Below are 25,534 nucleotides of genomic sequence, written 5' to 3' on the forward strand. Positions count from 1 at the left end.
CATCTCAACAAATCCCCTCTTGGGAGACGGAGTGGCCCTGGCTAGAATTTTATCCCATATATTTAATTAGAATCTATCTCCTTCATGATGGTTTCAAGTGAAGTCCCAATAGAAACATTCTAAAAGATAGCCGCTTCCAGCCAAGGATCTCTTTTAACCAAGTTAATTTAGCAGAAATTTGTCATCTTGGATCGGGTGGAGTTACCTCTCTTTTCAGCTTCAAAGCTGGGAAGAGAGGGGAGGTGGGGAATGCAGAGACATAAAGAGGAGGGCGGGGGCTTTGAGCAAATGAGTTTCCGTCTATTAAGGAGCAGTAATTTCTGCCAGCTCCCCTAGAGACTGGTCCCCTCCAATAATGGCCTGACTCGAATGATTCCCACTCCTAAGCAACAGCCTGTGTTCTGCTGGTGTCGAGATGAACAGTGCCAGAGAAATTCCCTTTCTCTCCGAGGTGCTGCTATTATCATGCAGAAGAGATTACCAGCCAGGAGGATGTGCTGCTGTTGGGGGGACAGAAAGATAACCGGAGAAAGTACCTCTCCAAGGCATGGTACTGCTGACCTAGGACAAAAAAAGGCTGAGAGATAGGCTAGAGGTTAGTGATAAGAGGAAAAGGGCAGACACTCTGGGCAGGAGGGAGAAGACAGGAGAAAGTAAAAGCTTAGGCACCTCCTGAGGAGTTGATAAACTTAATGCAAGACTAGCAGGCACCGGCTGGGAGGCAGGGGGAGGTCATAGGGGTGTGGGGTGTGGGGGAATGAGTTAAGCTCCGGCATAATGAACAAAAACGGATCACGTTTGAGATATGCGACATGGTAGTATGAAAGCTGAATCAATTTCAGGTCCCTAAATACTGATCACGTTCCGGGAAGAAGCACCGGTGTGTGGGCTAACACCGAAGTGGCGGGGATAACTGAAGCTGCAGTGTCAGTTGAGGGGTGGGGTCCTCTCATCCTTCCCTCTCCCTTCTCATACACTGAAGACGGTGGGGAAGAAAGCTAATACCGTGGCTCTAAGTACTGCCGAGGCGCCCCCTTATTTTGCCCCTGGTGGCTTCCCTGTGACGGAGGTGCACTGCTTCCAGAGGCTGCCTTGCCAGATGTGCCAGCAGGCAGCCCGGCCAGAGAGCCTGCAGTGCAGACAGATGCCCTGGGCTGTGTTCAGGATGGCGAGACCCTTTCTGGTACTGCGGCTCAGCTCTGGGGCGGTGCCAGAGCAGCAGGGTAATGTTCCTCAGCCAGATTCATTCCCCCCCCCAAACCTCTTCAAATATGTGGGCCATGGAGAGAAGCAAATTTAATTAAATTACTGTATCGTGGGCTGCCCTTCCTGGGCAAGGGCTAAAAACGGGCTCATGCTGACATGCAGACCCATCTGTGTATACAGAGCACGCGTTTCTTTGTGCCTGGCAGCTGGATAGGGTTGGCAGTGCCCACTGCTGGCCCCGGTGAGCCGGTCCCTTTGCTGCAGCAAGGCAGAGTCAACACTGATTGTAGCCCAGGCCCCGTGTGGCTCCGCCGACCTTTTCCTTTCTACTTAAAAGATGACTGAGTGGCACTGCCCCTTCCTCCATCAGTTCCTTTCTCCTCAAATGCCTCTCTTGCTGACACCCAGGACTTTCCCATAAGGCGGGTACCCTAGCTGAGCCAGGGGAGGAGGAATGAATCTGCAGGGAGGTGTGATTCAGAACCGTGCAGGGCAGGCTTTGTTTAGCTTGGCAGGAGATGGAGGGGTCTCCCTGGCGATTCTCTAGAGTGTCACTTCAGCAGTTCCCCACTGGCAGCTCCGTGCTGGAGACAGAACCGTTTTCAGGTGCCAGGGCACAGCAGCAAGGCTCTCTCCCCCCTCCGTCCCTGCACGGACTTCATGGCTGATATAGAACCTGACCATCACACACAGGGGCAAGGGAGTTCAGTGGCAGTGACAACGAGAACCACTTAATATGTGGAAATCAACACCCAAAACAAATGCTGGCTGTGCTGTACCTGTCAGCCCCACGAGATCGTTTCATCTCCCTTCTGGAAGTTTGGGCCTCACAGCTCCAGCTTACAAAGTACCAGGAGGGTTAAAAAGTTTGCCCCCAGTAGAGCTGTGGCTGGGAAATGGCCTGAGGCAGACACTGATGGGTTGGGGCGGGGGAGGGTGGTGCTTTTCCGTTTGGAACTGAGACCCAGGAAGACTCGGGGAATCTTTTCCCTCCCTGCCCCCAGAGAGAACAGTGCCATCTCTCATGCCTGAAGTTACAGCGAATGCCACACACGCAGCCTGAGAGGTCGCCTTGGGCTGGGGCAACAAGAACAATATAGCTGGGCAGCTTGCAGCTGTACTTATGCAGCCCCCTCGGGCCCAGGGCATCCTGGAGTCAAGCAGACACCCAGACGATGGGGGCAGTGCAGGCAGCTCTCTAGGTTCCTAGCTCGGCAGGTTTACGGGCAGTGCCACAGTGAGTTGAGAGGGAGGAACCTCCCTACCCCAACCTCCAAGCCTCTGAGCCGCTGTTACAGGATGAGAGGATGGGCCGGAAGGACATGGCAGCATCCCCGCATACCCCGCTGGAGCTCTGCTGCCCTCTAGACACTGCGCTCAGCGGCTCCAAGGCTCCTTTGTCACGGGGGGTAAGTGGTGGGGTGGGGTGTAGTGTATCTGCTAAGGTTTCCCGCTACAGAAAGGTTACTTTAAGGGTTTAGACAAATCCTGTCAAGTTTGGACCCTTGGGACCCAACTCAGGAACCTGGGCTGTGCCTGCAGGTCACTCTTAGTCCAGCGGTTCTAAATGACGAGGACGTGTGGATCAAAAACGAAAGCAGGCAGGCCGATAAAACGTGGTGATACTTGAAGAGAAGAAAATGGATCCAAGAGAATACGTTTCCTGGGGCTAACAGGCTAAGCAGCAACTGTAGCAGGAAGGGAAAGCAACATACCGAGCCGGAAAGAAGCCCCGGAGAACAGGGCCAGTCCTGAAGAACAGGAAATCGACCAGTTTGGTGATACCTATCCTGTGGCTTTGGAGACACAAAAAGGTTCCTAGGTACTGGACTAGGGTAAAAGATCTTTCTTCCTTACTTAGCAAATCAGATGGAAGAGAGTAGACCCCAACCCTAGGCTGTAGGTAACCATGATATTTGGAGTGGCATCAGGCCCCTTCATTCCATCCCACCCGCCGTCTCACATTCACTAGGACATGAGAATGCTCATCAAATGACTGGTGCTAACTGGGGGGATAGAGGCTCTGCAGGCAGCCTCTGTCTTTAGTCAACTATGTTATTGGTCCTTGGGTGCCAATAAAGGTACCGTATATCTCAGTCCCGATACTCCCCCCCATGAAAAGGGTTGGCTTTAGGGGCTGTGTTGAAGCAGCCTCAGACTGTTTCCTCCAACGGAGAAGAATGCTTGGAAATAATGTGGGTAGCAGCTAAGCCTCGGGGTAAATCACGTGAATATCGGTATTGCTGGAGCAATGGCATGCCGATAGCTGCTGGGGTCCCTTAGGTTTACAGACGACCTGAATGAGCCAATGTGTCTGCGCTGATTGCCCTGTCCAAAGCTGTACCAGTGGCTGAGGAGCCTGTCGCCGCAGCATCCCTCCCTGCTGCAGGCTGCTGCCAGGGGGCATGGCTGCCAGGTCTCACTCAGGCCGAGCCTGCTAGATGGGACCCTTATTCCTGTGCATCTGCGGCTCGGCAGGGACCTAGCACCGGGAAAGGCAGAGTGAGGCCAGCCCTGGTGCGGTGTGTCTTTCTCGTGTACAAGGTCACCCACGACCCCCTCACATTTGTCATCTGCCACTTCGTTTCCCTTGGAGAGGGACAAGGAGAAAGGAAATGAACTGATTACAGTGGTATGCTACAGGGCACCACCGTTCGGCACCTGGAGCCGGTCTGAGAAACCGAGGCGCTGTAGAGAAGTTGCCCGGTCTACATTAAGGGGAGAGAAGGGGAGGAAAAGAAGGAATGCTTATTTCTGACACCTGCTCTCGCCTCATTCTCTCAGCTCCCAGGAATAGTTAGGAAGCAGAGTGAGTGAAACTAAGGCTACTTGCAAAAACAGATTAGCTCTCATGCAGGCTGGAAAGTGTTTCCTGCATAATCTGAACTTAGACCTTGCTGTACCCTTGTCCTGTGTGGTTCAGATTAAAAAAAAAAAAATTTTTTTTTAGCGTGTTGCCTGGGTGAATATGCCAGAGCACGAACTAAGGGTGGTCTCCGTGGCAGCCCCAGGTTGACCTGCAGGCCAGGCCTGGCCCGGCCCCTTCATCACTGGGAAAGCAGGACAGGAGGAGGAGGGCAGTGGCGGGCGTCACTGGATAAGGCCGGGGCCGGCTGCACTACTGTGAGTCAAGGTTGGCTCCGACAGGAGACGCGAGGGGGGAGGTGCAGCTCCTGAAGGCTCCGACAGCTTGGACCTGTCCAGGCCAACAAGCCGCTCAAGTGCAAGAACAGCCAGCCAAGTAGGCAGAGCACGAATAAGGACTTAAAGCTTGAAATATCTGACAAGTGATGGAGGGAGGGGAGGACGCCGCCTGGGATTTCAACTGGTGCCTGGCCTTGCCTCTCACTGCTGAGGCAGACGCTTCTGCTACTGCAGGGTGGGATGCGACGCCTGGGAGCTGGTGGGCGTAACCCAGGTGAGAATCCCTTGAGCTAGATTTCTTAAAAACAAACAAACAAACAAACAAAAAAAAAAAAACCACCTCCATTTCAACAAATTGCAAAGACAGCTCTGGATCGTTCTCCCTCACTAATGCCCTCCGAAACAAAATCGAACCGCTGTCCACAGACACCTGTTCCCCTTCCAGTCACCTGCCCGAGGTTAAGCAGCCCTGGGCTCTGTGTGTGCGTGTGGGTAGGCCTGCACCGTCAATCACATGGTCTGGGATGGCAGCTGCGTCTCAGAGCTAGCTAAGGGAGGCGACACAGGGCGCCCCGAAGCGACAGACACACGTTCCGCTCTTGCACCTTCCTGTGGTTGGTGGGGGTAGGTGGGTGGGGAAGGCCAGCAGTGGGGTGCCCAGTGCCGTTACAGCTCCTCCTGGTGAAGACGCTTTGAAAAGACAGTGGTTGTCGGTCCCAAGTACATATTCCCCCCCACACACTGAGGGAGCTGTTAAAAAATACCAGTGTCCCGACTCTAGATCCCATATGGAGGAGACAGCACTTTGATATTTTCAAAATATATCCAGGTGATCCGAGGGCACGCCCAGGATAACAGCCTCTGCTCTGGACTTGAGAGAGCAGGGAGAAGACTCGGTGCTCAGACAGGACAGTCCTGTCACTAACTCCAGACGCCTCTTGTACATGGTTTTGCTTAAGCTGAGCCAAGGGTCCTGAGGTTTCATTCAGGTTCAGGAGAGTAACTTCCAAGAAAACTAGCCAGGTACCACTCGACTGACGGCCCTGAAAAAACACAGGGAAACCCTCCTACAAACACGTCAGCCTGCGCAGAGCCCCCGGCAAGGAGGGAGAGAGATGTTCAGGGGCCCATGAATATCCCACTAGGAATAGTGTTGAACACGGAGGAAATCAGGACCCCCCCGTGGCATGTGTCACGATGCAGCTGTCTTCTATATTCCGTGTGGCGAGCAAGGTCCTCAGGCTGGAGTGTGGGAGCTCTGGCAGGCAAACTACACGGCCCAACAGCGCTCGGGGCTGGGTGACACTGAGGTCACTGGGTGCAAGAGGCAAAGCAGTCCAGCTGTCCACTGTGAACTCTGACTACAGACACAGGTCTGGTCTGTTCTTTGTGCCCACCCTGCTCCTCACCTACCCAAGAGTTTGGGGTCCAGATACTTGTAGGAACTCATCCTGAAAGGTCTTAGGTTATCCCAACCAGAGCTGATCTACGGTGTGGGGATCCAGATTTAATCTCTTAAACCACTGCTTCTCAACCTGAAATGAGCATCAGAATCACCTGGGGAGCTTTTTAATTAAATTTTTTTTTTCATTATTAAGAAAAACCTTTTGGGCTTCCCTGGCGGTGCAGTGGCTGAGAGTCCGCCTGCCGATGCAGGGGACACGGGTTCGTGCCCCGGTCCGGGAGGATCCCACGTGCCGCGGAGCGGCTGGGCCCGTGAGCCATGGCCGCTGGGCCTGCGCGTCCGGAGCCTGTGCTCCTCAACGGGAGAGGCCACAACAGTGAGAGGCCCGCATACCGCAAAAAACAAACAAACAAACCTTTCAATTTGAAAAATGTGAAACACTGAAAATAGAGAATTGTCATAAACTCCCATACACCAACCATCCAGGCTCAACAATTATTGAACTTGTCATATTTGGTTCATCTATCCCCCCTTCTCTCTGCTGAAGTATTTTAAAGCATAGCCCAGACATGATGTCATTTTGCCCTTCCATACTTCAGCAATGCATCTCTAAAAAACACAGCCATTTTCTTACATAACCACAATGCCACTATCACACCTAACCCGATTAATAAAATTATTCCTTGGTATCACCTAATATGCCTGGAGAACTTAAAATAAAAATCCGGTGCTTGATGAAGCCAGGGAGGCTCGGGTATTAGTATCTTTCCTAAGGCTCCCGCAGCTCCCAGTCCCAGTATGCAGCCAGGGCTGAGAACCACTGCCTCATCACCCCAGGACTCTTCTACGGGGTCTGACACAAGCTCCACGAATGTCCTACAGCCCCCCATCACATGGTATACAATAAAAAAAAAAAAAAAAAATGTCAAGGAAAAGGTGAGTCACAGACCAGGACGAAGGAAAGGAAAACAAAAGCATTAGGGAGTCAGCGAGCCACAGGACGGAATCACTCGTTCAAGGCAAGGCTGTCCGAACCGTGAGGCCCACTCAGCCGGTCCCCCAGACCCATGAGAGGTCTGAAGGGCTTGGAAGGAGAGCTGTTCCCAGCTGCCCAGAGGGCCCTCAGCACCTCACAGCAGGCCAGCCTGCGTGAGGCCTGCTCTATTTCTGGTTCTCCTCCCTCTGCGCAGTCTCTCCGGCCTGGTATTCTGGGCCAACTCCGAGCCTCAGCGCCCGGCTGTAGGCAGGATTAATGAGGCCTCTGGTGAGTGGGGTGCACCAAAACTTCTTGGGTGTGGGCGCTGGGGTCTGGGACCCCAGTCTTCAATCTTACTTATTTCATTAAAAAAAAAAAAAACCCTACACATCCTGCAAAAAGATGAGGCTGTATCACTGCAGCTAAAAATACCTCTATTGAGGGCGTCTGCTCACCAGCTCCTCAGTTAGAGATGCTACAGGGCCCTTTGTGAGCTGGGCAGTGTTGGCAGCTCCACAGGGGCTCTGGGCAGCTGGGGACAATCCCTGAAGCAGCGAATAGTGACTGCTGGGAGGAGGGGGCTGGCGAACAACTAGCCAGCCAGGACGGTCGGCACCCATCAGGCAACTCCCAAACCCTTCTTTTCTTTATGGACCTACTGCCTAAGCCAAGATACTCCTGCCGCCTTCTGCAGCAGGCTAAAACACCATCTCTGAGGATGACCCACAGTCATCGGGGACTGTTGTTGACCCCCCAAGATGCACAGGAGTATGACAATAATTGGCAGGGGGAGGGGGCATGCCACCCGTTCTGGCTCAGGGCGTGTCTGTGCTTCTGGACAACTTCCAAGTGTGAGTCAGTGGTAATTAAGACACAGGTGAGGCCTCTTGGTGGCCTCAGGAAAGGGGTGCTTTGAACGCAGGCTTGACACCTGAAGGGGTAACGGAGTGGAGGCATAGGGCTTCACGGCAACGAGGGGCTCTTTTCTCTGGATCTCTTTTCAGGTCCTCTCAGCACCCAGAGGTCATTCAGTCTAGCCCAGTCATTTTTATGGGGGAAGATGAAGCCCCAGGGAGGTACAGTGATTCTTGTCAAGGTCACAGATTTAGTAAATGGAGGAGCCAGGACTTAATTTAAACATGGGGTTTTTGATTACAAGTCCAGTGCTTTGTTCCACTATACTATGCCATTGCAATGAGTGGACTCCTTCTAAGCATTCAACAGGTATAGAAAGAGCTACGGGGAAAGGTATTTTCACAGTTTAGGTGCCACAGGGACCTGGGGTGAGTGTTCCCTGGATGACCCGGGAATTTTGCAATCCCTGCAGGTTCTGGGGAACTCAAGGGTCAGATTCGGCAGCTGAATCAGATGTTCAGTGGGGACAGTGACAGCGCCGTAGATCTGATCTTCAGCCAGAGATCCAAAGCCATTCCCTTCTTTTCTGCCTGGGAGAGTGGGAAACATCTGGTATTAGCTTGACTCTGGGCTGTCAGAAGAAAAGGGGGCAAGGCCAAGGCCACAGCTGACTGGTTTGATGCAAATGTTGTTCTCCTTTCTCATCTCGTGGCCTTGCGTGTGACCCTTATAAAAGAATTTGGAAGCTTAAGTCAAAAGCATGAGAAGACTGGGTCAAAAAAAAAAAAAAAAGTATTGAACAAAACAGTGTGTGAGGTGTGGGAGAAGGCACAGATTGGTTTAGGAAGAAGAGCGCCAATCGAACATCTCCTGAGTGCTCAGTGTGGGCAAATGTCTGGCGTTGTCCAATATGGTAGCCAGTAGCCACACGTGGCTATTTAAATTTCATTAAAGATTCTGCGCCTCGGTTGCACTGACCACATTTCAAGTACACAGTACCCAGAAGTGGCTGGACGCTACAATACTGGACAGCACACGTAAAGAACACTTCCGTCCTCACAGAAAGTTCTATTGGACAGTGCTGGTAGATTGCCTGGTTGTGTCCGCTCATTTCTTAGCGGCCACAATGAGTAGTTTCTGAAACCCTTTTGGGGAAGAAGTGAACTGGGGGAGGTTGGCGGGTACCATTATTCACTCTCTGGCAAACCTTCTAAGCCTGAAAACTCACAAGCTTAGAGCAACTAGGAGCGTGAATCCACCAGTGTACTAGGCTCACCAGGCCCTCACCCCCCTCTCTCCTCTCTCTCATCTGCATGTTCACAGCCACTCTGACCTTTGCATATTTTATTCCATTTCTACTTTACGCTGTTTTAATTGATGTTTAATATAGCTTAGCTCTGTGCGGTGTTCACAGCCCCCCACCAGGGGGCCTTTCACAGGCAGAAGCACAATTAATAGCAAGCCGCAGAAAATTACGCCCTGTATCAAAGTTGTCATTGCACAGTATAAATACTTATTATTACTATTGAATTCTCCAGCCCTGACACCTCCCTGTGCTTAATCCTCTATGTTTGTGCCTTCCCTACTCCACCACACCATCAGGACCAAATATAGCCCTTGTGTGTGTGTGTTTAGCTCCATTTAGTTGTGCTTTGGAAAAAGGGGGGAAAAAATCAGACTTAATAAAGTTAAATTGCTGGAAAAATGTAATCTGTTCCTCCCCCACTTGACAATCCCAAGAAAGACAGACAGACAGACATCACCGCTAACAAGATGGGTAACCTGCCTCAGCTATAGGGTGGAGGTGAAGCCCAGACTCTGATAGCACGGCCTGGCTTTCGGATCAGCCTCCTGTGACAGTAGAGGGAGCAGGTCTAAGAGCACAGGATGCTGGGAGGGCAGCCGGGGGGGGGCCACCCTGTGCCGGGGCTGAACGTGACCAGAACACAGAGCTCGAGGCTGGGGGGCAATCCCAGCTCCCCAAGGAGCTCAAGGGCAATCCAGCCAGGAAATCTGACCCCTACCCTCCCCTCTCAGTGAGAAAAGCGAAGCGAAGCCAATTCTGTAAACCGCCCTCCTCACCCCCAACACACGCACACAGAGGAAAAAGAAAATTTTAACCCTCGACTTGGCACTCCGTGGTTGCTTCTTCTGGGCTCTCGTGAAGCTTAGTTTTTGGCAAGAAAGACAGCAGCTTTTCTACGATTCACATGTCAGGAAAAGCAGTGGACGATTCCAGGTGGGTGAGACACCTGTCCTCCTCCCGCTCTGGCAGGCCTTCCCGTCCTGTTTGCCGTTCTCTCGGCACCCTTGTCTAGCGAGTCTCCCTTACAGAACGCAGAGGCCCCGGAGGACTTTCTCCTGACTTGGCCTGTTCTTCTCTCACAACCGAGTGTAGAGAACACACATTGCTTACCGCTTCTGTCCACCTGTCACATTCACCTGACTCCCTTTTACGCACCACCGATGCCACAGCCTCCAGTTACTGCCGCCTGTACCGCAAGTGGATGGACAGGTGGCGGTGGCTTTTGCCTGGGAGGTGTAGAGGGGAGCGATACAATGGAAGCGTGGAGACGGCAGGTCTATGAATTACCGTGTGAACGTGCCCTAGTGATTACCTTCTTCCGGCCTCAGCTCTAAACCACTGTGAACCGTCTGGATTGGACAGTATAACGCCTAGAGGCCTCATAGCTATAAAATGCTCTAAGGCAGTGTTCAGAAAGGCTGTACGCTCAAGTCCTTGGAAGCTGAATGGGTCATGCTTATTTCTATTTATAATTCCTTTTTTATTTTTGCACTCAATGCTCTATGGAGAAATGTAGATTTCTATTCTAAATTCCTCTGACAAAAGAAAAGCTCTATTTTAGGTTGTTTGACGGGGCAGTGTTTTTAACTAGACTGAGTTTCCCATATTTTATTTGCTTTGCCTTCTCTCATCTTTGCCTAAAAGCTTCTAAAAAATCAGACATGCTTTCTGTACTCAGGCATAGCAGGAACTGAGGCTGCCTTGGCTGAAGGAAGAAGATGGTGCCCATCCAGGGCCCTAGTGGAGGACTATTTGCGACCTGCTGCACTCGTTGCCTCGTCTCCAAATAGGGCCCGTTCTGTAGTTTGCTGCAAATATATTAGGAGCTGAGCCACTAGCACTTCCCACCCATGGCAAGCCTCAAACCCTCCGTACTCTGGCTGCCAAGACGATCTGAAAGCAGGGGGCCACTTTCCAGCTTAGGAGAAAAACACATGCATTAAGTGGAAGCTTCTTTTCCCTCCTCTCCTCCTCCCCAGCCATTTTGAAAGCTTTAGACTGAAAGGGAGGAAAGGAAGACCTGTCTGATGAAGCCGAGGAAGGTGATGGAATTGTCAGAGACTTCCCTCTCCCCATCTATGCAGGCCAGGATGGTTTATTAATGATCCATAGGAAAAGAACAATCATCCTGCTGGCAGCTTCACATGTAATTAACCAGCTTCACAGAGAGCTGGCTGCCTTCTCCGGGTCTGGCACCTGCAGACCGCAGAGCTACCTGACATAGTGGCACTGGGTTTCTAGCGAAATCTCCCTACTGGGAGAGGGACATCCAAAAGAGTGACCTTGACCCACTGGGCACTCACTCAGGATACGTGACTGCAATGGCAGTGCTCCTCTGCAGAAGCCTGGCCCTGTGCTCGGGCTGACACGGAAGACTGCAAGCTGCCTGACGGCAGCCACAACTCTGGAAACCGGCAGCCACAACTCTGGAAACCGCGACTCCCATGAAGTGCCCGCTCAGGTAAGTGGCTCTCTCCGCCGGGTGGCGCAGGTCACGGAGCAGGGGCAGCTTCCGGGCGGCCCTCCAAACATTTGCTGCTCCGCAGTCAAAACTCTACTGACTGCAGTTTCTGCAACTGGCTCATGCTGTGGAGGGACTGAGAGGGCTTAACGACCCTGCAGGGCATGGTGGACAACAGGTGCTTCTGTGTAAAGGTACGTACTAGAGAACCCACGAAATTCAGACCACCACACACAAGGGGAAAAGAGAGGCTGGGTGAGCCGAGTGCTGCCTCTGCAGTCAGGGCCAACCCCCCCTCTTAAGTGCCCTGGGATTCAAAGATCCTTGGCGTCCCACCAGGTGAGTGACGTTATAATATTTGCCATTCGAGACGCAGGTTTTCAAAACCAACTCTTTAGCGCTTGGCGCCTGAAATGTCATGAAGGGGCTGGGCCTGGAGGGGGGGTGGTGTCTCCATCACCTTCCCCAAGTGAAAGCCAGAGGGTGTTTCCCCTGAGGGAAAACGGAACAACACACACGCACGTGCACACACGCACCCACCCTTCTGGGGCTTCTTTCTAAAGGTGAGAAAGAAAGCAGCTGATATAAGAACTGTCTCCATTCTTCACCCCTGGTGGAAACAGAGTCCTCCTAACATAAGAACCCGTCCTCCCCCACTCCCCACTCCACTAATTCCCTCGGGCTGAGCCAAAGGTAAGGCTCTCGGACAGCCGAAACAGCCAGTTCACAGGGGTCATGGGCTTTTCACTCAGCGTACTGAATTTACATTCTGTAGAAAAATGTGTAATAAAGGCAGGCTGTGCACTTTAGGAGAACAGGGGGAGGAAAGTGTTGGGGGAGGCAGCCACACCACGCCGCCTCTACCTGAGGGTACAGCCCATGTGGCCAGCTCCTCAAATGCAGCCACAAGTCAAAGAACAGGCTCCCCAGGCTTTCTCCTTCCCCACCCAGCTCTGCTTATACGAGCCGAACCCAGTGGTTCTCTCATGCCTGTTATACAGGCCCAGAAATAGGAGTAGCCCAAGTTGCAGACCAGCAAAGTAACAGGCGGAGAGAGGTCACTGATGGCTTGGTAGGAAATGGACCACTTGTGATGAATGAACGGGGACTGCCTGCCATTTGTCCCCGCCGCCGCTTTAATCAATAAGGGAAAAGGTGAACTGCTATTGATGTCTTCAACACCTCTCGATGATACTGTACAAATTACAGAAACACAAGAGGGAGGGCGAGGAAGTGAGAGAGGAAGGGCAGATAGAAGAAGTCTGGGCAGTGGGCGAACGCGGGGCCTCCCTGGAGGTGGTCTTTTCCTGTCACGGGGTGTTAAGGATGCTTGGGGGGACGTGTGAACGTGTCAACTAGGGTCCTTCCTCACCCCGGGCAGGGCTGCCATGGGGAGCAGCCTCGGAGCTCCCTCCGCACGGCTCCTCCTCCTGTACACCGAGAGGCGCTGCTGATCCCAAGGCCCCGTGAATTTCTGACTTTGCCGTTCTTCAGCGGTGTCTGGCTAGGTTATCTCAACAACTGACGAAAATTCTGTACGGGGAAGCAAGAACCAAATGCTTCAAGAGTGACCTCTAGCTTCCAGCTTCGCTGTACTCACCCCACCCCCTGGGTCAACTGGCAAATAAACCCCCCCAAAACTAGATAGGCAACAGATAAAGGTGAAACTATCTTGCATCATTCTTGCTACCGACAAAGACGGTGGCTTCCGGGGTTCAAGCCTGACCCTTGAAACACTCCGGGCTGAAAGACATGTCAAAAAGATCAAAAGGTGAGAGGTTGGATCTGAATCCTGGGATCACGTGCAGACAGGCTTGCTGATGTTATATGTAAATACAGTGTTCCCGAGCGAAGCAGGAAACGGGGCACACTATTACCACAGACGGGCATATCAACCCATAACAGAAAGACATACGTGTAGTGTCTGATTCTCAGGACCTGGCCCAAGCAGCTGGCGTTACGTAAGACCGAGAGAATTCTTCAGTGCTTGGGGACAGCTGCTGTTAACGAAGTACTGTTTATTAGAACCAAAGTCATGTCAAGTGAGAGGCAATGTAACAGACAGATGGCATGGCAGAGGGAAAGGGGAAATGTGACCCAAGGTTAGCTCAATGAGGTAAAGAATGGTCCGATCTCAGGGTCCAGGAACGACAGTTCTCTCGTTTCATCAACTGGGTCTAACTATTCAGATGCAGATGAGGAAAAAAACTGTCTCACCGGAGCTTCCCTCCAGGTCACACAGTGCCCTCAGCTTGTGGGTGGTTATGTGTCATCTGGGGCCTGGCAACCCTCTGCTGCATACGTGGGAATGACGAGGGGCTCCTCAGGGATCTCGCCACCGTGCCTTTCAGCATTCTCCAGGTGCAACAGGGCTGAGTGCTCCCATTTTGCAGATGGTGAAACCAAAGTAGGCAGTCACATGTCAAATATAAAACAGAACCCAACCATAAAAAGCCATGTGTGAAAGCAGTGAGAGCCCTGGCATGATTCTCCAGGGACAGTGACTCAGGGTGTGATTGTATAATTCTGCAATCAATGACAACACCGTTCGCCAGTCTCCCCACCTTCCTCCCACAAATACCTGAAGGGCCAAAACACAGAGCAAAATAAAATGCAAGTTACAAAGCTGCTGATGTGTTTAGAGTGGAAGTGCTGAGATTAGAAGGAGGAAGTGGTTAAGTGCACCCTGGGCGTTTGGAAATGGCCACGTCTGCAGCCCTGTAAACCGATGAAGGATGAGCTCTGGCCGTCTCTGCCAGGCAAACAGAGAGACCGGCCCCACGCTCAGGAGCGAGAGTACAGCTACAAGAGGGCATGAAGATAAGCAACAACTACTTAGCAAATACCAGTATCCTCCTACAAGGAATCTTCCAATTCCGAAAGTGACCCTATTCTAAAATTACCAAGTGGCAAGTGGCCAGGCCAAAAATCCATGTCCAATCAGTGGTAATGGACTATTTGTTGCATCTCCTCATGTAAGGTTGCAGTGTTGCTATAAAAATCCTGGGTCAGTAGTTTTAGATTTATTTAACTGGAGAGGTTAACGGCATCCCAGCACTGCAAGCACTGGAGAGACTTCTGAAGCGCAGTGGCGTATGCAGGGCTCTGGCTGGGGAAGGACGGACCTGTTGGTCTTCTTTGCATGACCTTCCATCTCTGGGTATATACAGTCAATGCCAAGATCCTTTTCTGGTGACCATTACACAGAATTCCAGGGTACCAGGAGAAGGGAAAGGGAGAAGAGGAAGGCGTTATGCTAACCTGGAAAGAAAAATGGCACAGTGGAGCAGCTTCCAATTCGACCTTTCATTCCTGGTTCAATGGATAGCTTTTGTTCTTGCTGCAATGAGTGTCACGAAGGGTTTGTCGTGGGTCCCTTTCTTATCCATTTTAATCCTGGCTAACATCTAGATCTTTCTTTAGAGCTCCTGCCTGGCACTCCACTCTCCTCCAGCCCTCCAACTGAACACAGATCAAAGATAAACTCGATGGCAATCAGACTGCTGTGGTCATGGTAAGGTGGTACGGAGACAAAAAAGACCACCACTACACCATCAGAGGATAAGGAAGCGTGGACCAGCCAAGGCTCTAAATAAGTCATCCCTGTATCCCCCATTCTCAAGTCCCAGTGACACTGGGAAATGAGTAAGGTCAGAGTCCAGTGCAGAGAAAGCAAGGGAGAGCCCTTGGTGTTGGCAGATCATCCTCCAAATACCCCATGGCAGTCGGAGTGCATGGCACAGATACTCAAGCCACTCCTTCTTAGATGTCCACGTGGTACGTATGGAGTGCTGGCTTCCCCCCCCTTTGGTGACAGGTGGCTTATCTACGGTCCACAGTCAAGTCTAGAAGAGGCCCTGGGTATAGGTTCAGGACTTCTCAGCATTAGTGTTTCCACTGAATGTGACCCTGCCTAGAAAGAAGCTGTTCCAATGTGCAGGAAGATGCAGAAGCAGCGGCAAAGAGACGCTGACTTTTACCTTCTTTGTAGGAAAGAGACTGGCTGACCCCTGATTCTACTTAAATGCTTCCAACACACAGGCCTGTGCCCAGCCCACCCTGGCTGCTCTGGCTATGGTGCTTTGTCCTCAGTGACGTTCCAATCCTAGCTTTTAGCTAACCTCCAAGAGAATTTTCATTCATAATAAAAATGATGCTGTGAGCTGTTGCTCACTGAGTGTTTACTATCTACGAGGGCGCCAGTGCTGGGCGCATTACATATATACATTATTTCCACGGTAACCCTATAGAGCAAGTGCCCTCATTATGAGTGAGGCACTTAGGTTTAGCAGGTCAGCTGCACCGCATAACCCCAGGGGCACCATTCATACTGAATTCTGTTACGCACTGAGATTGCCCTGGTTTTAGGGAGGGTAACGATCATGTCCAATGTCACGCAGTACATGGTGAACCTGGAATGAGAACCCAGGTCTGACTCTGTGCACGTTACTAACAGAGTCTTTGTTAAGTGGCCAGGAAGGGAAAGATGTCCTTAAATGGGCAGACATGCTGTTCAGACCAGGTTAGGGGATCTCTGCTGTTAATTCCCAAGCTTGCTCATAATCTTATTTCATGCACCACTGCTTTTCATAACAGACCATTGGTCACTTTCACTTTCAAAATCCACTTACGTTCAGCTGACCAGAAACTGTCACGGGTAGAGCGGCAAGTGGGGAGTTCATCTATAAAGCCGGGTTTGGAACCCAGAGGATCTCGTCCGGTCTGGCAACAGACACAGGCAGTGGGCATGCTAATGGCGAGAAGAGGGCAGGGTTAAGGTTGGCTCATCCACCAGAGCAGTCAGGCTTGTGTCCCTGGGGGAGTCACACGTGAAAAACCAGAATGTGAGTATTACCTGGAGAGCAAATGCAATCTACAGTCCGCTTTTCTTTGCGGGCAGCTCAGGCAGCCCTGCTATTGTCTATTAAGAGCCGTGTTCTAAAATGATATCAGTTGAATTATATAATTCCAAGGGGAAATTATTAACATTCGGGCAGTGGGCGTGTCTGGGAATAGTTAGGACAAACAGAACAGGAAGGCGTGGGGCCTGAAGACCCCTGAACATGCCAGCACGAAAGCTCACACTCAGGTCTACATGGGCGTGGGCCAACGTGTTGGGGGTCTGAGGTGAAGCTCTTCTGGAAACAGAGTGGGCAGTCTGTATGAGGCCGTCTTGCGTGTGAAAAGTAAATATGATCTGCTAGTCAGAAGGTATTAATGAAACAGAACTAATTTCCAGATTAGGCTTCCAGAAAGAAGTGGACAGACTTCATAGTAAGGGATTTCATCTCAAAACCACAAATTCTGAGTCCCTTTTCTTCAGCCCTCTGTCATTATATTAAGAATGTTAGTTCACCCCGCCTTTTTTTTTTTTTTTTTTTTTTAAAGAGAATCCTAACCAAAGCTTAAGAAGCAGTGAACATCCAGGGTGACTGAAGAGGTAAGAGAGATCTAAATTAAAATAAATGGCACCCAGCTCACCCGGCAGGCACCTTTACCTCTGAGGAGTCCACCAGTCTCTTACCTCCCGATAGCAATTCTCCATTTGTTCCGGGTCAGAGGCTCTCCATAGTTCTACCGAACGTAGACCAGGAGGCTGCATGTGCCTGGCAGTAGCCGTCTTCCACAGGGATGACACATAAAGAACATCATTTTACGTCAGACAGGCAGAGAGTATCGAATACCATAGGTGGCAGGGGTTGTGCTTAGCAAGGCTCTGCTTGAAGGATTTTTACAACCTTACGTTTGTAGTGATAATCTGTTAGCAAACCAGTAAATGCATTCTCCAGTAGCAATCCCTGCCCACTATACTCGCTTCCAGGCCTCAATTTAGATGAAGTTCAAAGTAAGTACTATGGACTATTATAGCAGAAAGATGCAAGAGGTAGTCATGTTTGAGCCTTTTACAGCTTTACTCTGGGACTGATGTGGGTTAGAACTAAAGATGGAAAGGAAAAACCAGTGCCAGGGACTGCCTTAGCATTGCCAAGGCTTCTACTTGTGGAGGAAACAGAATGTGGCAGGTCTAAAGCCTATACCTCTAATTTCCTTGTGCTGGAAGGAATATCAAGAAAAACCAAACTGAAGTGGCAGAAAAAATACAGAAGTCTGTCAAGGAAGAGTTTACAATAGTAGGGACCCATTGTTCAGGGAAGGGAAGAATGCCTCTGCTGAAAAGGATTTTCTTCCCTGAGATAGAATTACTTCCTTGAGACCTTCCTATGTATCCTAAGGAGGCCAAATCTCTTGTGGGCCTAAACCTTACTCTGCCCACAATCCCAACAGCCAGCCCGGGATGCGAACACTAGCCTCTGGAGGGCAGTGAGGCCTATCAAACCTATACCAGTCAGGCTGTATGACATAATTACAGGTAATAGGATCTTGGCCAAGCCAATGAAGGATTAGGCCCAGCAGCTATTTCAGAAGAATGGATGCAATTCTATGCTTGACTAGTTTTGAAAGTTCCAAGCTGAAGAACAGGGGAACAGACAACAGCCAGCTGAGCCAGCAGCTTTGCAGAGAGGGATCCCACTGGAGCCGGCACACTGCCGGCACCCATCAGCGCACGCTGCTGAGCTTGCCTGGGGAGAGACCGGTGACTGGCTCCCAAGGAGTTTAAAAGCCGATAAGGGAGACCAGCAGCCAGGGGAGGGGGGAAGAAAGGACAATGTGACAGTCTTCATTTTGGCCTCACCTCTTCTCCCTCTGATGCCACCTTCACTGAATGGGACTAGAATGGGAATCGAAGGCCCTCCTTCTAGAGCTTTTAGAGATATCTGGCAAGAGCCAGGAGCCCAGAAATGAAGGGGCTGTAAGTGAGCAGATAACAGCCTGGTATTCATGTGGTGCTTACAACCTATCAGTGAACAGGAATTTGAACTTCAAAATAAACACTTCACCTCATTTAATAGTTAGATCAACAAAAGCAGAGGATGGAAAACAACCAGGGAGGGAAAGAGACAAGTAGCCTATATTAGGAGAGCGGGGAAGGGACACTAACACTTTCTTTGTGAACACTGGAATTAAACAAAACAAAACAAAACATTCAAATACCATTATCTCATTACCCCATCTGTAAGATGAGGAGACCCAGGGAGGTCAGGGTCCCATAGGAAGCACACAGTCAGGTCTGAGTAATGGAATTTTTCAACGAGAAGTTCCTAAATTAGCAGCTGTGTGTCCAACCTCTATACTCCAGAGACTCCCTTCTCCACCCCACAAATGCCAAGCTTAGAGAGCTTTCCCGAAGAACTGTAACAGACAAGGACAGCCCTTCTTCCCGATATCCAGAATTAGGTCACAGGGAATCAATCAGTGGATTTAATGAACGTTTATCTATTGAGTATCTCTTACACACAAGGTAAGATACGAAGAACAAAGACAAAAGCATGCTTCTTGACCTTGAGGAGCTAACCATCTAGTGGGGAGACCAATACAGACGGATCCCTTCGGCATCGTTGGCCAGTCCATGACAGATGTCTGTATGGACAGGAGCTTTGGGGGCTGACAGAAGGCCATCTCACCCGGCCTGTGAGATCCAGGGAGGGCTTCTGAGAAAAGGAGGCGCATTTTGAAGGACAGGTGGGAATGAGAGAGCAAAGAAGGGGGGTGGTTGGTATACTGGGTGGAGAGCTTAAGCCGGCCCAAGGGGTGGGAGAGACGGAATGGAATGTTATGTATGGGGGATCTTGAGTATAATAAAGTCAGTTCTGATGAGGTGCAGATTGTGAAACGAGTAGTGGTGAGACATGAAGTTGAGAGGTTATCAAGGATATATGTAAACTAAGGAGATTAAACTTCATCCCAGACGCAACGGGGAGTTACGTATTTATAAACAATGCACTTAGGTCAAGATTTCTCTTTTAAGAAAGGTTAGAAATAGAAATATGGATATACATGATGAAACTGATATGAAGACAGGTTAGCGAGGAATCATACAAAAATTAAGGCCCACAAACGCCAAGCAACAGATGAAGCAGGAATCAGGCAGTCAAAAGATACAAGGACTGTGACAAGAGGAGAGTCGACATTTTGGGAGGCAGGGCCACAGCCAATTCCTCAGATCCCTCTGCAGTCTTGAGAGCTCCCAGAATCAGACTCGGTGGCACTGACCACTCAGTCAGTGCTGGACCTCCAGGGAGATCCTTTACTAATTTATTAGTTCCAGACATTTGAGGGTTGAGAAATATGCACTATGGCCAAAAAGAATGACCACCTTCTAACAGCGAAACTGGCAAGACTGGGGGAGAAAAAGCACTCGATTGGGAATACAGACATTTGGGTTTTGGTATTTGTCCTACAATAAGCTCTGTGAATAGAGGCAGTCCACTCTGCCTCTGAGTTTCCAGAACTGTAAATCTTGGGGTAACATTTTTCTTATAAGTTTGCTGTGAGATTAAAACAAAATATTATATATTAAAGAACCCTGGCACTAGAAAACGCTATACAAGATTGATCATTACTGAGACAGAGATTCTTTACCTGAGCTCCCTGCTCCTTCCCCCCCCCGTCAAAGAAAATAGTCTTAAATTAATTGAAAAAAACAGACTGAAAGACCCCTGGTGGGTGATGAACTGTCAAGAATGTGCGGGGAGGTGAGAAAAGCCTTAGCCCCCAGATAGCCTTTAGCGCCTCCTGGGATAAAAGAGCTGTTTAGAAAGCTGGTCTTACTGCCTTCCCTCTTTCCTGGGAAGTGGTAGAGATCATCTAGAATAGGGTGTCTTTGTACAAGTAAGTGCAACATTGCTGGACGGCTGGCTTGCTTTTCCAGTAGGTTATTATTCCCGGCTCAGCAAGGGCTACCAAGGGGCACGGCACTGACAAGAGTCGGAGAGCAGTGGGTGTCCTCCACCCTGGTGGATCTCCCCGTGGCTGGAACCATCCTCATCGCCTTGATCCGGAGAAGTAATGTGGCTACTGTTCCACCTCCCACGCGTCTCCTGGACAGGGAAGGGGCCCGCATAGACAGACAGGTGCAGGAAGGGTGAGAGGGCACATACCACAGTGCTTTGGGCAAAGACAGCGCGTGGAGAAAACACTATTGACATCAGTGGTGAACTGCTTAGACCGGTTTATCTTTTTCAGACAAGATGCAGCACACTTGGTGCTGAAACAAACGAGAAGGAACCACTTTCCTTTTATTTAAGTTTTCTTTCCCACACAAACCCCTCCATAAATATACACCAATATTCACTGCTGAGTCCTTATTTCTCTGAAACACAAATACTTGCTCTTGAAACGGCAACAGTTGCCTGTAATGCTTTCATGCATTACACGGGTAGTGGGAGGGAGGGCATCCAGGACTGAGCCCTGGCCACTGCAGCCTGCAGAACGAGCTCCCCAGGGGGACATCCTCCCTTTTGATGCCAGCAGGAAGAAGGGAAATAGGTCAGGGCAGCAGCCAGAGTTTTCGGCTCACTGTCCAGCACGAGGACGTCATTTTCCAGGCAGCAGCAAAGGGCAGTTTTGGAGATCTCAGGACAAAGGGGTCACGGAGAAAGGCCTTGGAAATGAGCCCCCAGCCCCTCCCCGGGAGCTGCACCTCCTACAGCCTGGAACTGTGAAGAGGGTTCAACTGCGGCACTGATCTCCTTTAATAATACTTTACGCCCCCCTCTCTAAAAGGGCAGGTTTTCCCAACGGAGCTGCAGAGGCAGCAGCGGGTCCGTGAGTGAGGGCTGGCCAGGTGGCCTTTTGAAACGAAGGTGTGGAGAGATCCCAAATGACTGTCTTATTCACAGGAAGGGTCTCAAAAGGAAGAGGATGGCTTGAGGTTGCTGGATCAATGTTTTAGATAGGAATGCCAAGGCAGAAAAGAATCACTTACCCAGGACCACATGATAACTGGAGTGTGAAAACCTCGGAGTCTGCACTTTTAAGCCGGTTATCTAATGCTCTCTCTCACCACTACTTCTGGGAAGATGCTAGCAACGGGCACAATTCCCCATCTGGGAAATTGCACCAGATCTTCCTGTCCTTGGCAGTGTGGCAGGGAATTGCCTGAAAGAGGCAGCTGTATTGCGGGAGGGGGGGGGGTGCCTGGCAAAGGGGGTGTCACCAAGCACATGCTGTCCAGTGGGACACAATGATCTCATGTTGTGTGGTCCAGAAGTAGCCCAGCCTCAAAGGCCGGGGACATGAGAACAAACTCATTTTCAGGGTTGTACCAAGCCATTTAAACCCAACTTGGCAAAACCTGTACAGCACGGTCAGCAAACATTTTTGATAAAAAGATAGTAAATATTTTTAGCCATTGCAGACCATATATCCTGTTGTAACTGCTCAACTCTGCTGTTATAACATGAAAGGAGCCATAGACAGTACATAAAAAGGTTAGTGTGGCTGTGTTTCAATAAAGCTTTATTTACAAAACTGGCAGTGGGCCGGGTCTGCCCATCCCTGCTGTACACCAGCTGAGTGAGGCTGAGAAGAGCTGTTGAAGGCCTTTCAGAGTTTCTTGGCTGCTTTGGCCTTCAAGGTCACAAAGAGAATCAGGTAATGACATGGTGTCTAGCTTACTGTTAATGACCTGAAGCTGGCAGCACCACCGGAACAGCCAGACCACTGACCTGGAACAGTCCTCCCAGACTCCCGACTCAGGGAAAGGAACAAAAGCCAAGAGGAACCAATGGCTGAGGAGAACGACCATGGAGAAAAATGGAGAAAAAGAAGAAAGGTGATGAAAGGTGGCAGGGGAGACACTCAGGAAAATGAGCTGAGTGATGGCCAGAAATGTCAGGTGCTCCGTCCTGACTGGTGTCATCGTAAAAACACATTTCAGGAGAGCAGGGCTCTCAGGTCTCAAGATAATGGGGGCCAGCTGAAATGAGAGGAGTCTCGTGTGAGACGGTACAGGCGCCACATGAGGATATGGGATGGAAAGACTACAAGTCTGTCTCCACCCAAAACCGAGAAGCAGACAGGCAGCAATTCCTGCTCTGTCTGCCCAAAGCTAAGACAACCCACCTCATAAACAAGGAGTCGCTTTTCAGGGCCAGGCACCCCACACCCCAGCTTTCTGTCTGCTCCCCGGCAGGGGCTGACCTAGAGGCGGTGGTCATTACACAGTCTCTCCCCTACTTCACAACCTTCTCAATTCAGTCTATGGGTTCTGGAGTCCAACTTAATGGCCATATCTCTGTGGGATCACACGTGGGGCCCAGGAGGTGCTGTGAAATCCTGAGATCCACGTGCTACTAACTCCTTTCCTACACGAGAGAGCAGATTTATAGTGACTGGGAAAAGCAGGCGGGGTGGGTGGGGTGGGGGGTGGGTAGAGAAATCCTGGCCCCAAAATAAGATAATAAAAAAGAATTTAAAGGAGGGGTGGGGCAGGATCCAGGCCAATCACATCTTCACAACACCTGATCACCTGAGCTAAATGTGATTATGAAGGGAACAGGCACAAGGTAAGAAAACCCGTTCAACTTCGGCCAACAGGACAGCAGCTCGGCCCCAGAAGAATTCCTGGAGTGGAGGCTGCCCTGAAGGTGAGAGCCGTGTGCGGTGTGAGGCTGTGGACCCCTGCTCAGCCACCCGGGAAACCCCGTGGCCCTTCTCCTAAGGGTGGGAAGGACCTCTACGTCTGAGGACCAATCCATCAGGCTTTTCTAGATCCCTGGGGGGGTTTGGGGGGAAGATGGCAAAGAGAAACGCTCCCCAGGACAACCCCTGGAATAGAAATGAAGGTACTATACAGGTAGAAAAGTGAATAGACCTATAACAAAACAAAACCCTCTCTTCACTCCTACACCGTTCAGAAAAGAGTTTTCATATATTACATAAAGGGAAATTCCCGGGAGAGTAGGCCGTAACTTGTTCCTTCAGTCAGAATCTCAAGTTACCCTTTCTTTAGGCCATACCCATCTCTCCTCTGGATAAAGACCTTTCAAAACAGTCAGCCCAAGTAATCATACAAGCAGCTAAGAAAATGTAGTAAGGTTCTCGATCAAGAGGCCCCAACCCACGGCTCTGAAAGATTGGGACATTACAACCAGGAAAGATAAATGTCAACTTTGGATTAGACTAAGGATCTGCAAACTTACATGTCAGAGGCACCAAGGAAAATGGGGAAAACTTTTTATCTTTTTCAACAATCAAATATCAGCAAATACACAGACACAGGTAAGGTCATAATAACCATGAGAGAGTAAAAGAGTTTTGGGCCACTCACTCCTTTCAGTGGTCAGTATTCTCTTTGACCCCCTTGTGCTTTTGGATATCACCAGCGGGCCAGAAACATGATCAGGAAGAAAAGTGGCTGGGGAAACAAGAGTTGAAAAAGAAAGGGAAAGAAGCTTTAGGAGGCGGGAAACAACAGGAAGAGGCCTACGGCGAGCAAGGAACAGACGTGTGACTTAGAGAGCAGGGGATGAGGATGTTACTAACCGATGTCTTAGGCGGCCCAGTGAGGGGATTTCCTCCCCCCCCCCGCCCCCCGTCGAAAGCACAACCAGCCAACAAACATCTGTTCCTGCTCCCTCTGTAAAGTCTTTAAGTCACGACGTTGCGGGGACTCACCTGCTTATTCCAACATGAAACAGCTCTGTAGTTCATTATCCAAAGGGGATATTACAGAGGGAAATTCTAAAATATCTGCCCCTTCGACCCGATTCCTGTGCAATGGCAAAAAATCTCAACGGCTACTGACAGACAACAGGGGTGTTTGGATTCTTGAAATACTTCTCTAGTGGGAAGCCACCTTTAACTGATAACGATTCAACTTACGTGGTGGAGTTACAAAATAGGGGGGAGGGGAAAGACACCTTGCATGCCAACGTAAGGATGGCTTCTTCACAAGCAAACGCATCGGACCACAAACAAAACAGAGCGGAATGTGAGACTGATGAGACGATCGAGGGCATTAAGCACCCCCTCGAATATATTCACTGGCGGTTCAAATCAAAATGAGAGATGCGGAAGCTTATAAACAGGTATCTGTATCACTTAGCAACCCAAAGAAGACCACACATCTGCTCCCCAAAACCTACAAAGACTCATGAGCAAGATAACCTCTAGAACCCCCATAATCGTTCTCACTCCGTGTGTATTATGATATTGCATTACAGCAGGAGGTACCCTATGGGTTTGTTAAAAAAAAAAAAAAAAAAAAAGGAAAAAGGCAGATCTAAAATCCTAAGCCTGAGCCCAGCACACTCCCCACTGTTCCTTTTTTGTGCCCACCTAGCAGGATGAGTGACTGGCATACTCCGGGAGAGAAGATGGACTGTTGACTATGACTTGATAAAAATTAGCAGGTAGACGGGCACCATGGCAGCTGAGCAGCCTAACTCCTGCCTGCAAGAGCCGGCCCGACAGGCAGAAACAAAAATACAATTAAGTCAGAAAACCCACTACAGAAAATGCAATTACTCAAAGATACAAATAAACGTTCAAAGAAAATTGGCCCCTGACAGGGTTAGTCAAGCTTCTAAATCCAGCTGGAGGCAAGGCAGCTCAGCTAATTTGCCAAGGAGAAGATTGCAAGGCCGTAAGCTCTCCGCCTTAGGATCCTGGCTGGGCTGGCCTGGTGTTCATCCCACATCTCAGGACGCCCACGGGGAGGAGCAATCGGAGGGCGGCTGGCCAGTGAAGCAGGGCTCAAGGAACAGGATGTGGGCAGACACAGAATGGATCACGGCTGTGGAAGGCCGAGCACCGGAAAAAGGGACAGACTGATCTCTGCCATCAGACCGAGTGAGCCCCACTTTCTCCTCCTCCTCGTCCAAGAAGCCCCCGGAAGATGCCCTACCTCTCGCTGCAGCACCAGCTCCTTGGTGAAAAGCGTTGCTTCCTCACTGAACGGCTCTCCCTCCTGCACCAAGCCTGGGAGGTTTCGGGCTCCTCGGGGGCATTCGATGCCTGTGTCAGGAGAAAAGAAGAATTTGTGATGAAAAGGGGTCCACTAGGCCTGGTGTCCAGCAAGGGTGGTCCCGTGACCCTTGTAACGAGACAGGCATTTGATCAGAATGCCATGACACGAGGTAGGGCAGAGTCAGTGGTAGAAGGGGAGGCGTTTAGTTCGCCAGAGGTGGGAAAAACTAACACTATCACAGCAGCAACAGCGAAGAGGGGATCCCAGTCACAGGATCTGGGAATTATTAAGACCATCTGGGGAGTTCTAAATAAGATATGCAGGAAACACACGTATATACCCCAACATGTGGCATGAATCCTCATCTT

At 50.3% G+C, this 25,534-nt stretch overlaps 1 protein-coding gene across 1 annotated transcript in view; it reads right to left on the reverse strand.

The window, feature by feature from the left end:
• The window catches only part of SND1 (staphylococcal nuclease and tudor domain containing 1), a 424,132-nt gene that overhangs the window by 71,031 nt on the left and 327,567 nt on the right, over positions 1-25,534 (reverse strand). Inside the window, exon 16 of the mRNA XM_059074202.2 lies at positions 25,104-25,213. Coding sequence (XP_058930185.1) covers positions 25,104-25,213 — 110 coding nt within the window. The remainder of the gene's footprint in view (positions 1-25,103; positions 25,214-25,534) is intronic.

The sequence above is a fragment of the Kogia breviceps genome, chromosome 9, assembly GCF_026419965.1.
Source record: "Kogia breviceps isolate mKogBre1 chromosome 9, mKogBre1 haplotype 1, whole genome shotgun sequence".
In the NCBI taxonomy this organism is placed as follows: Eukaryota; Metazoa; Chordata; class Mammalia; order Artiodactyla; family Physeteridae; genus Kogia; species Kogia breviceps.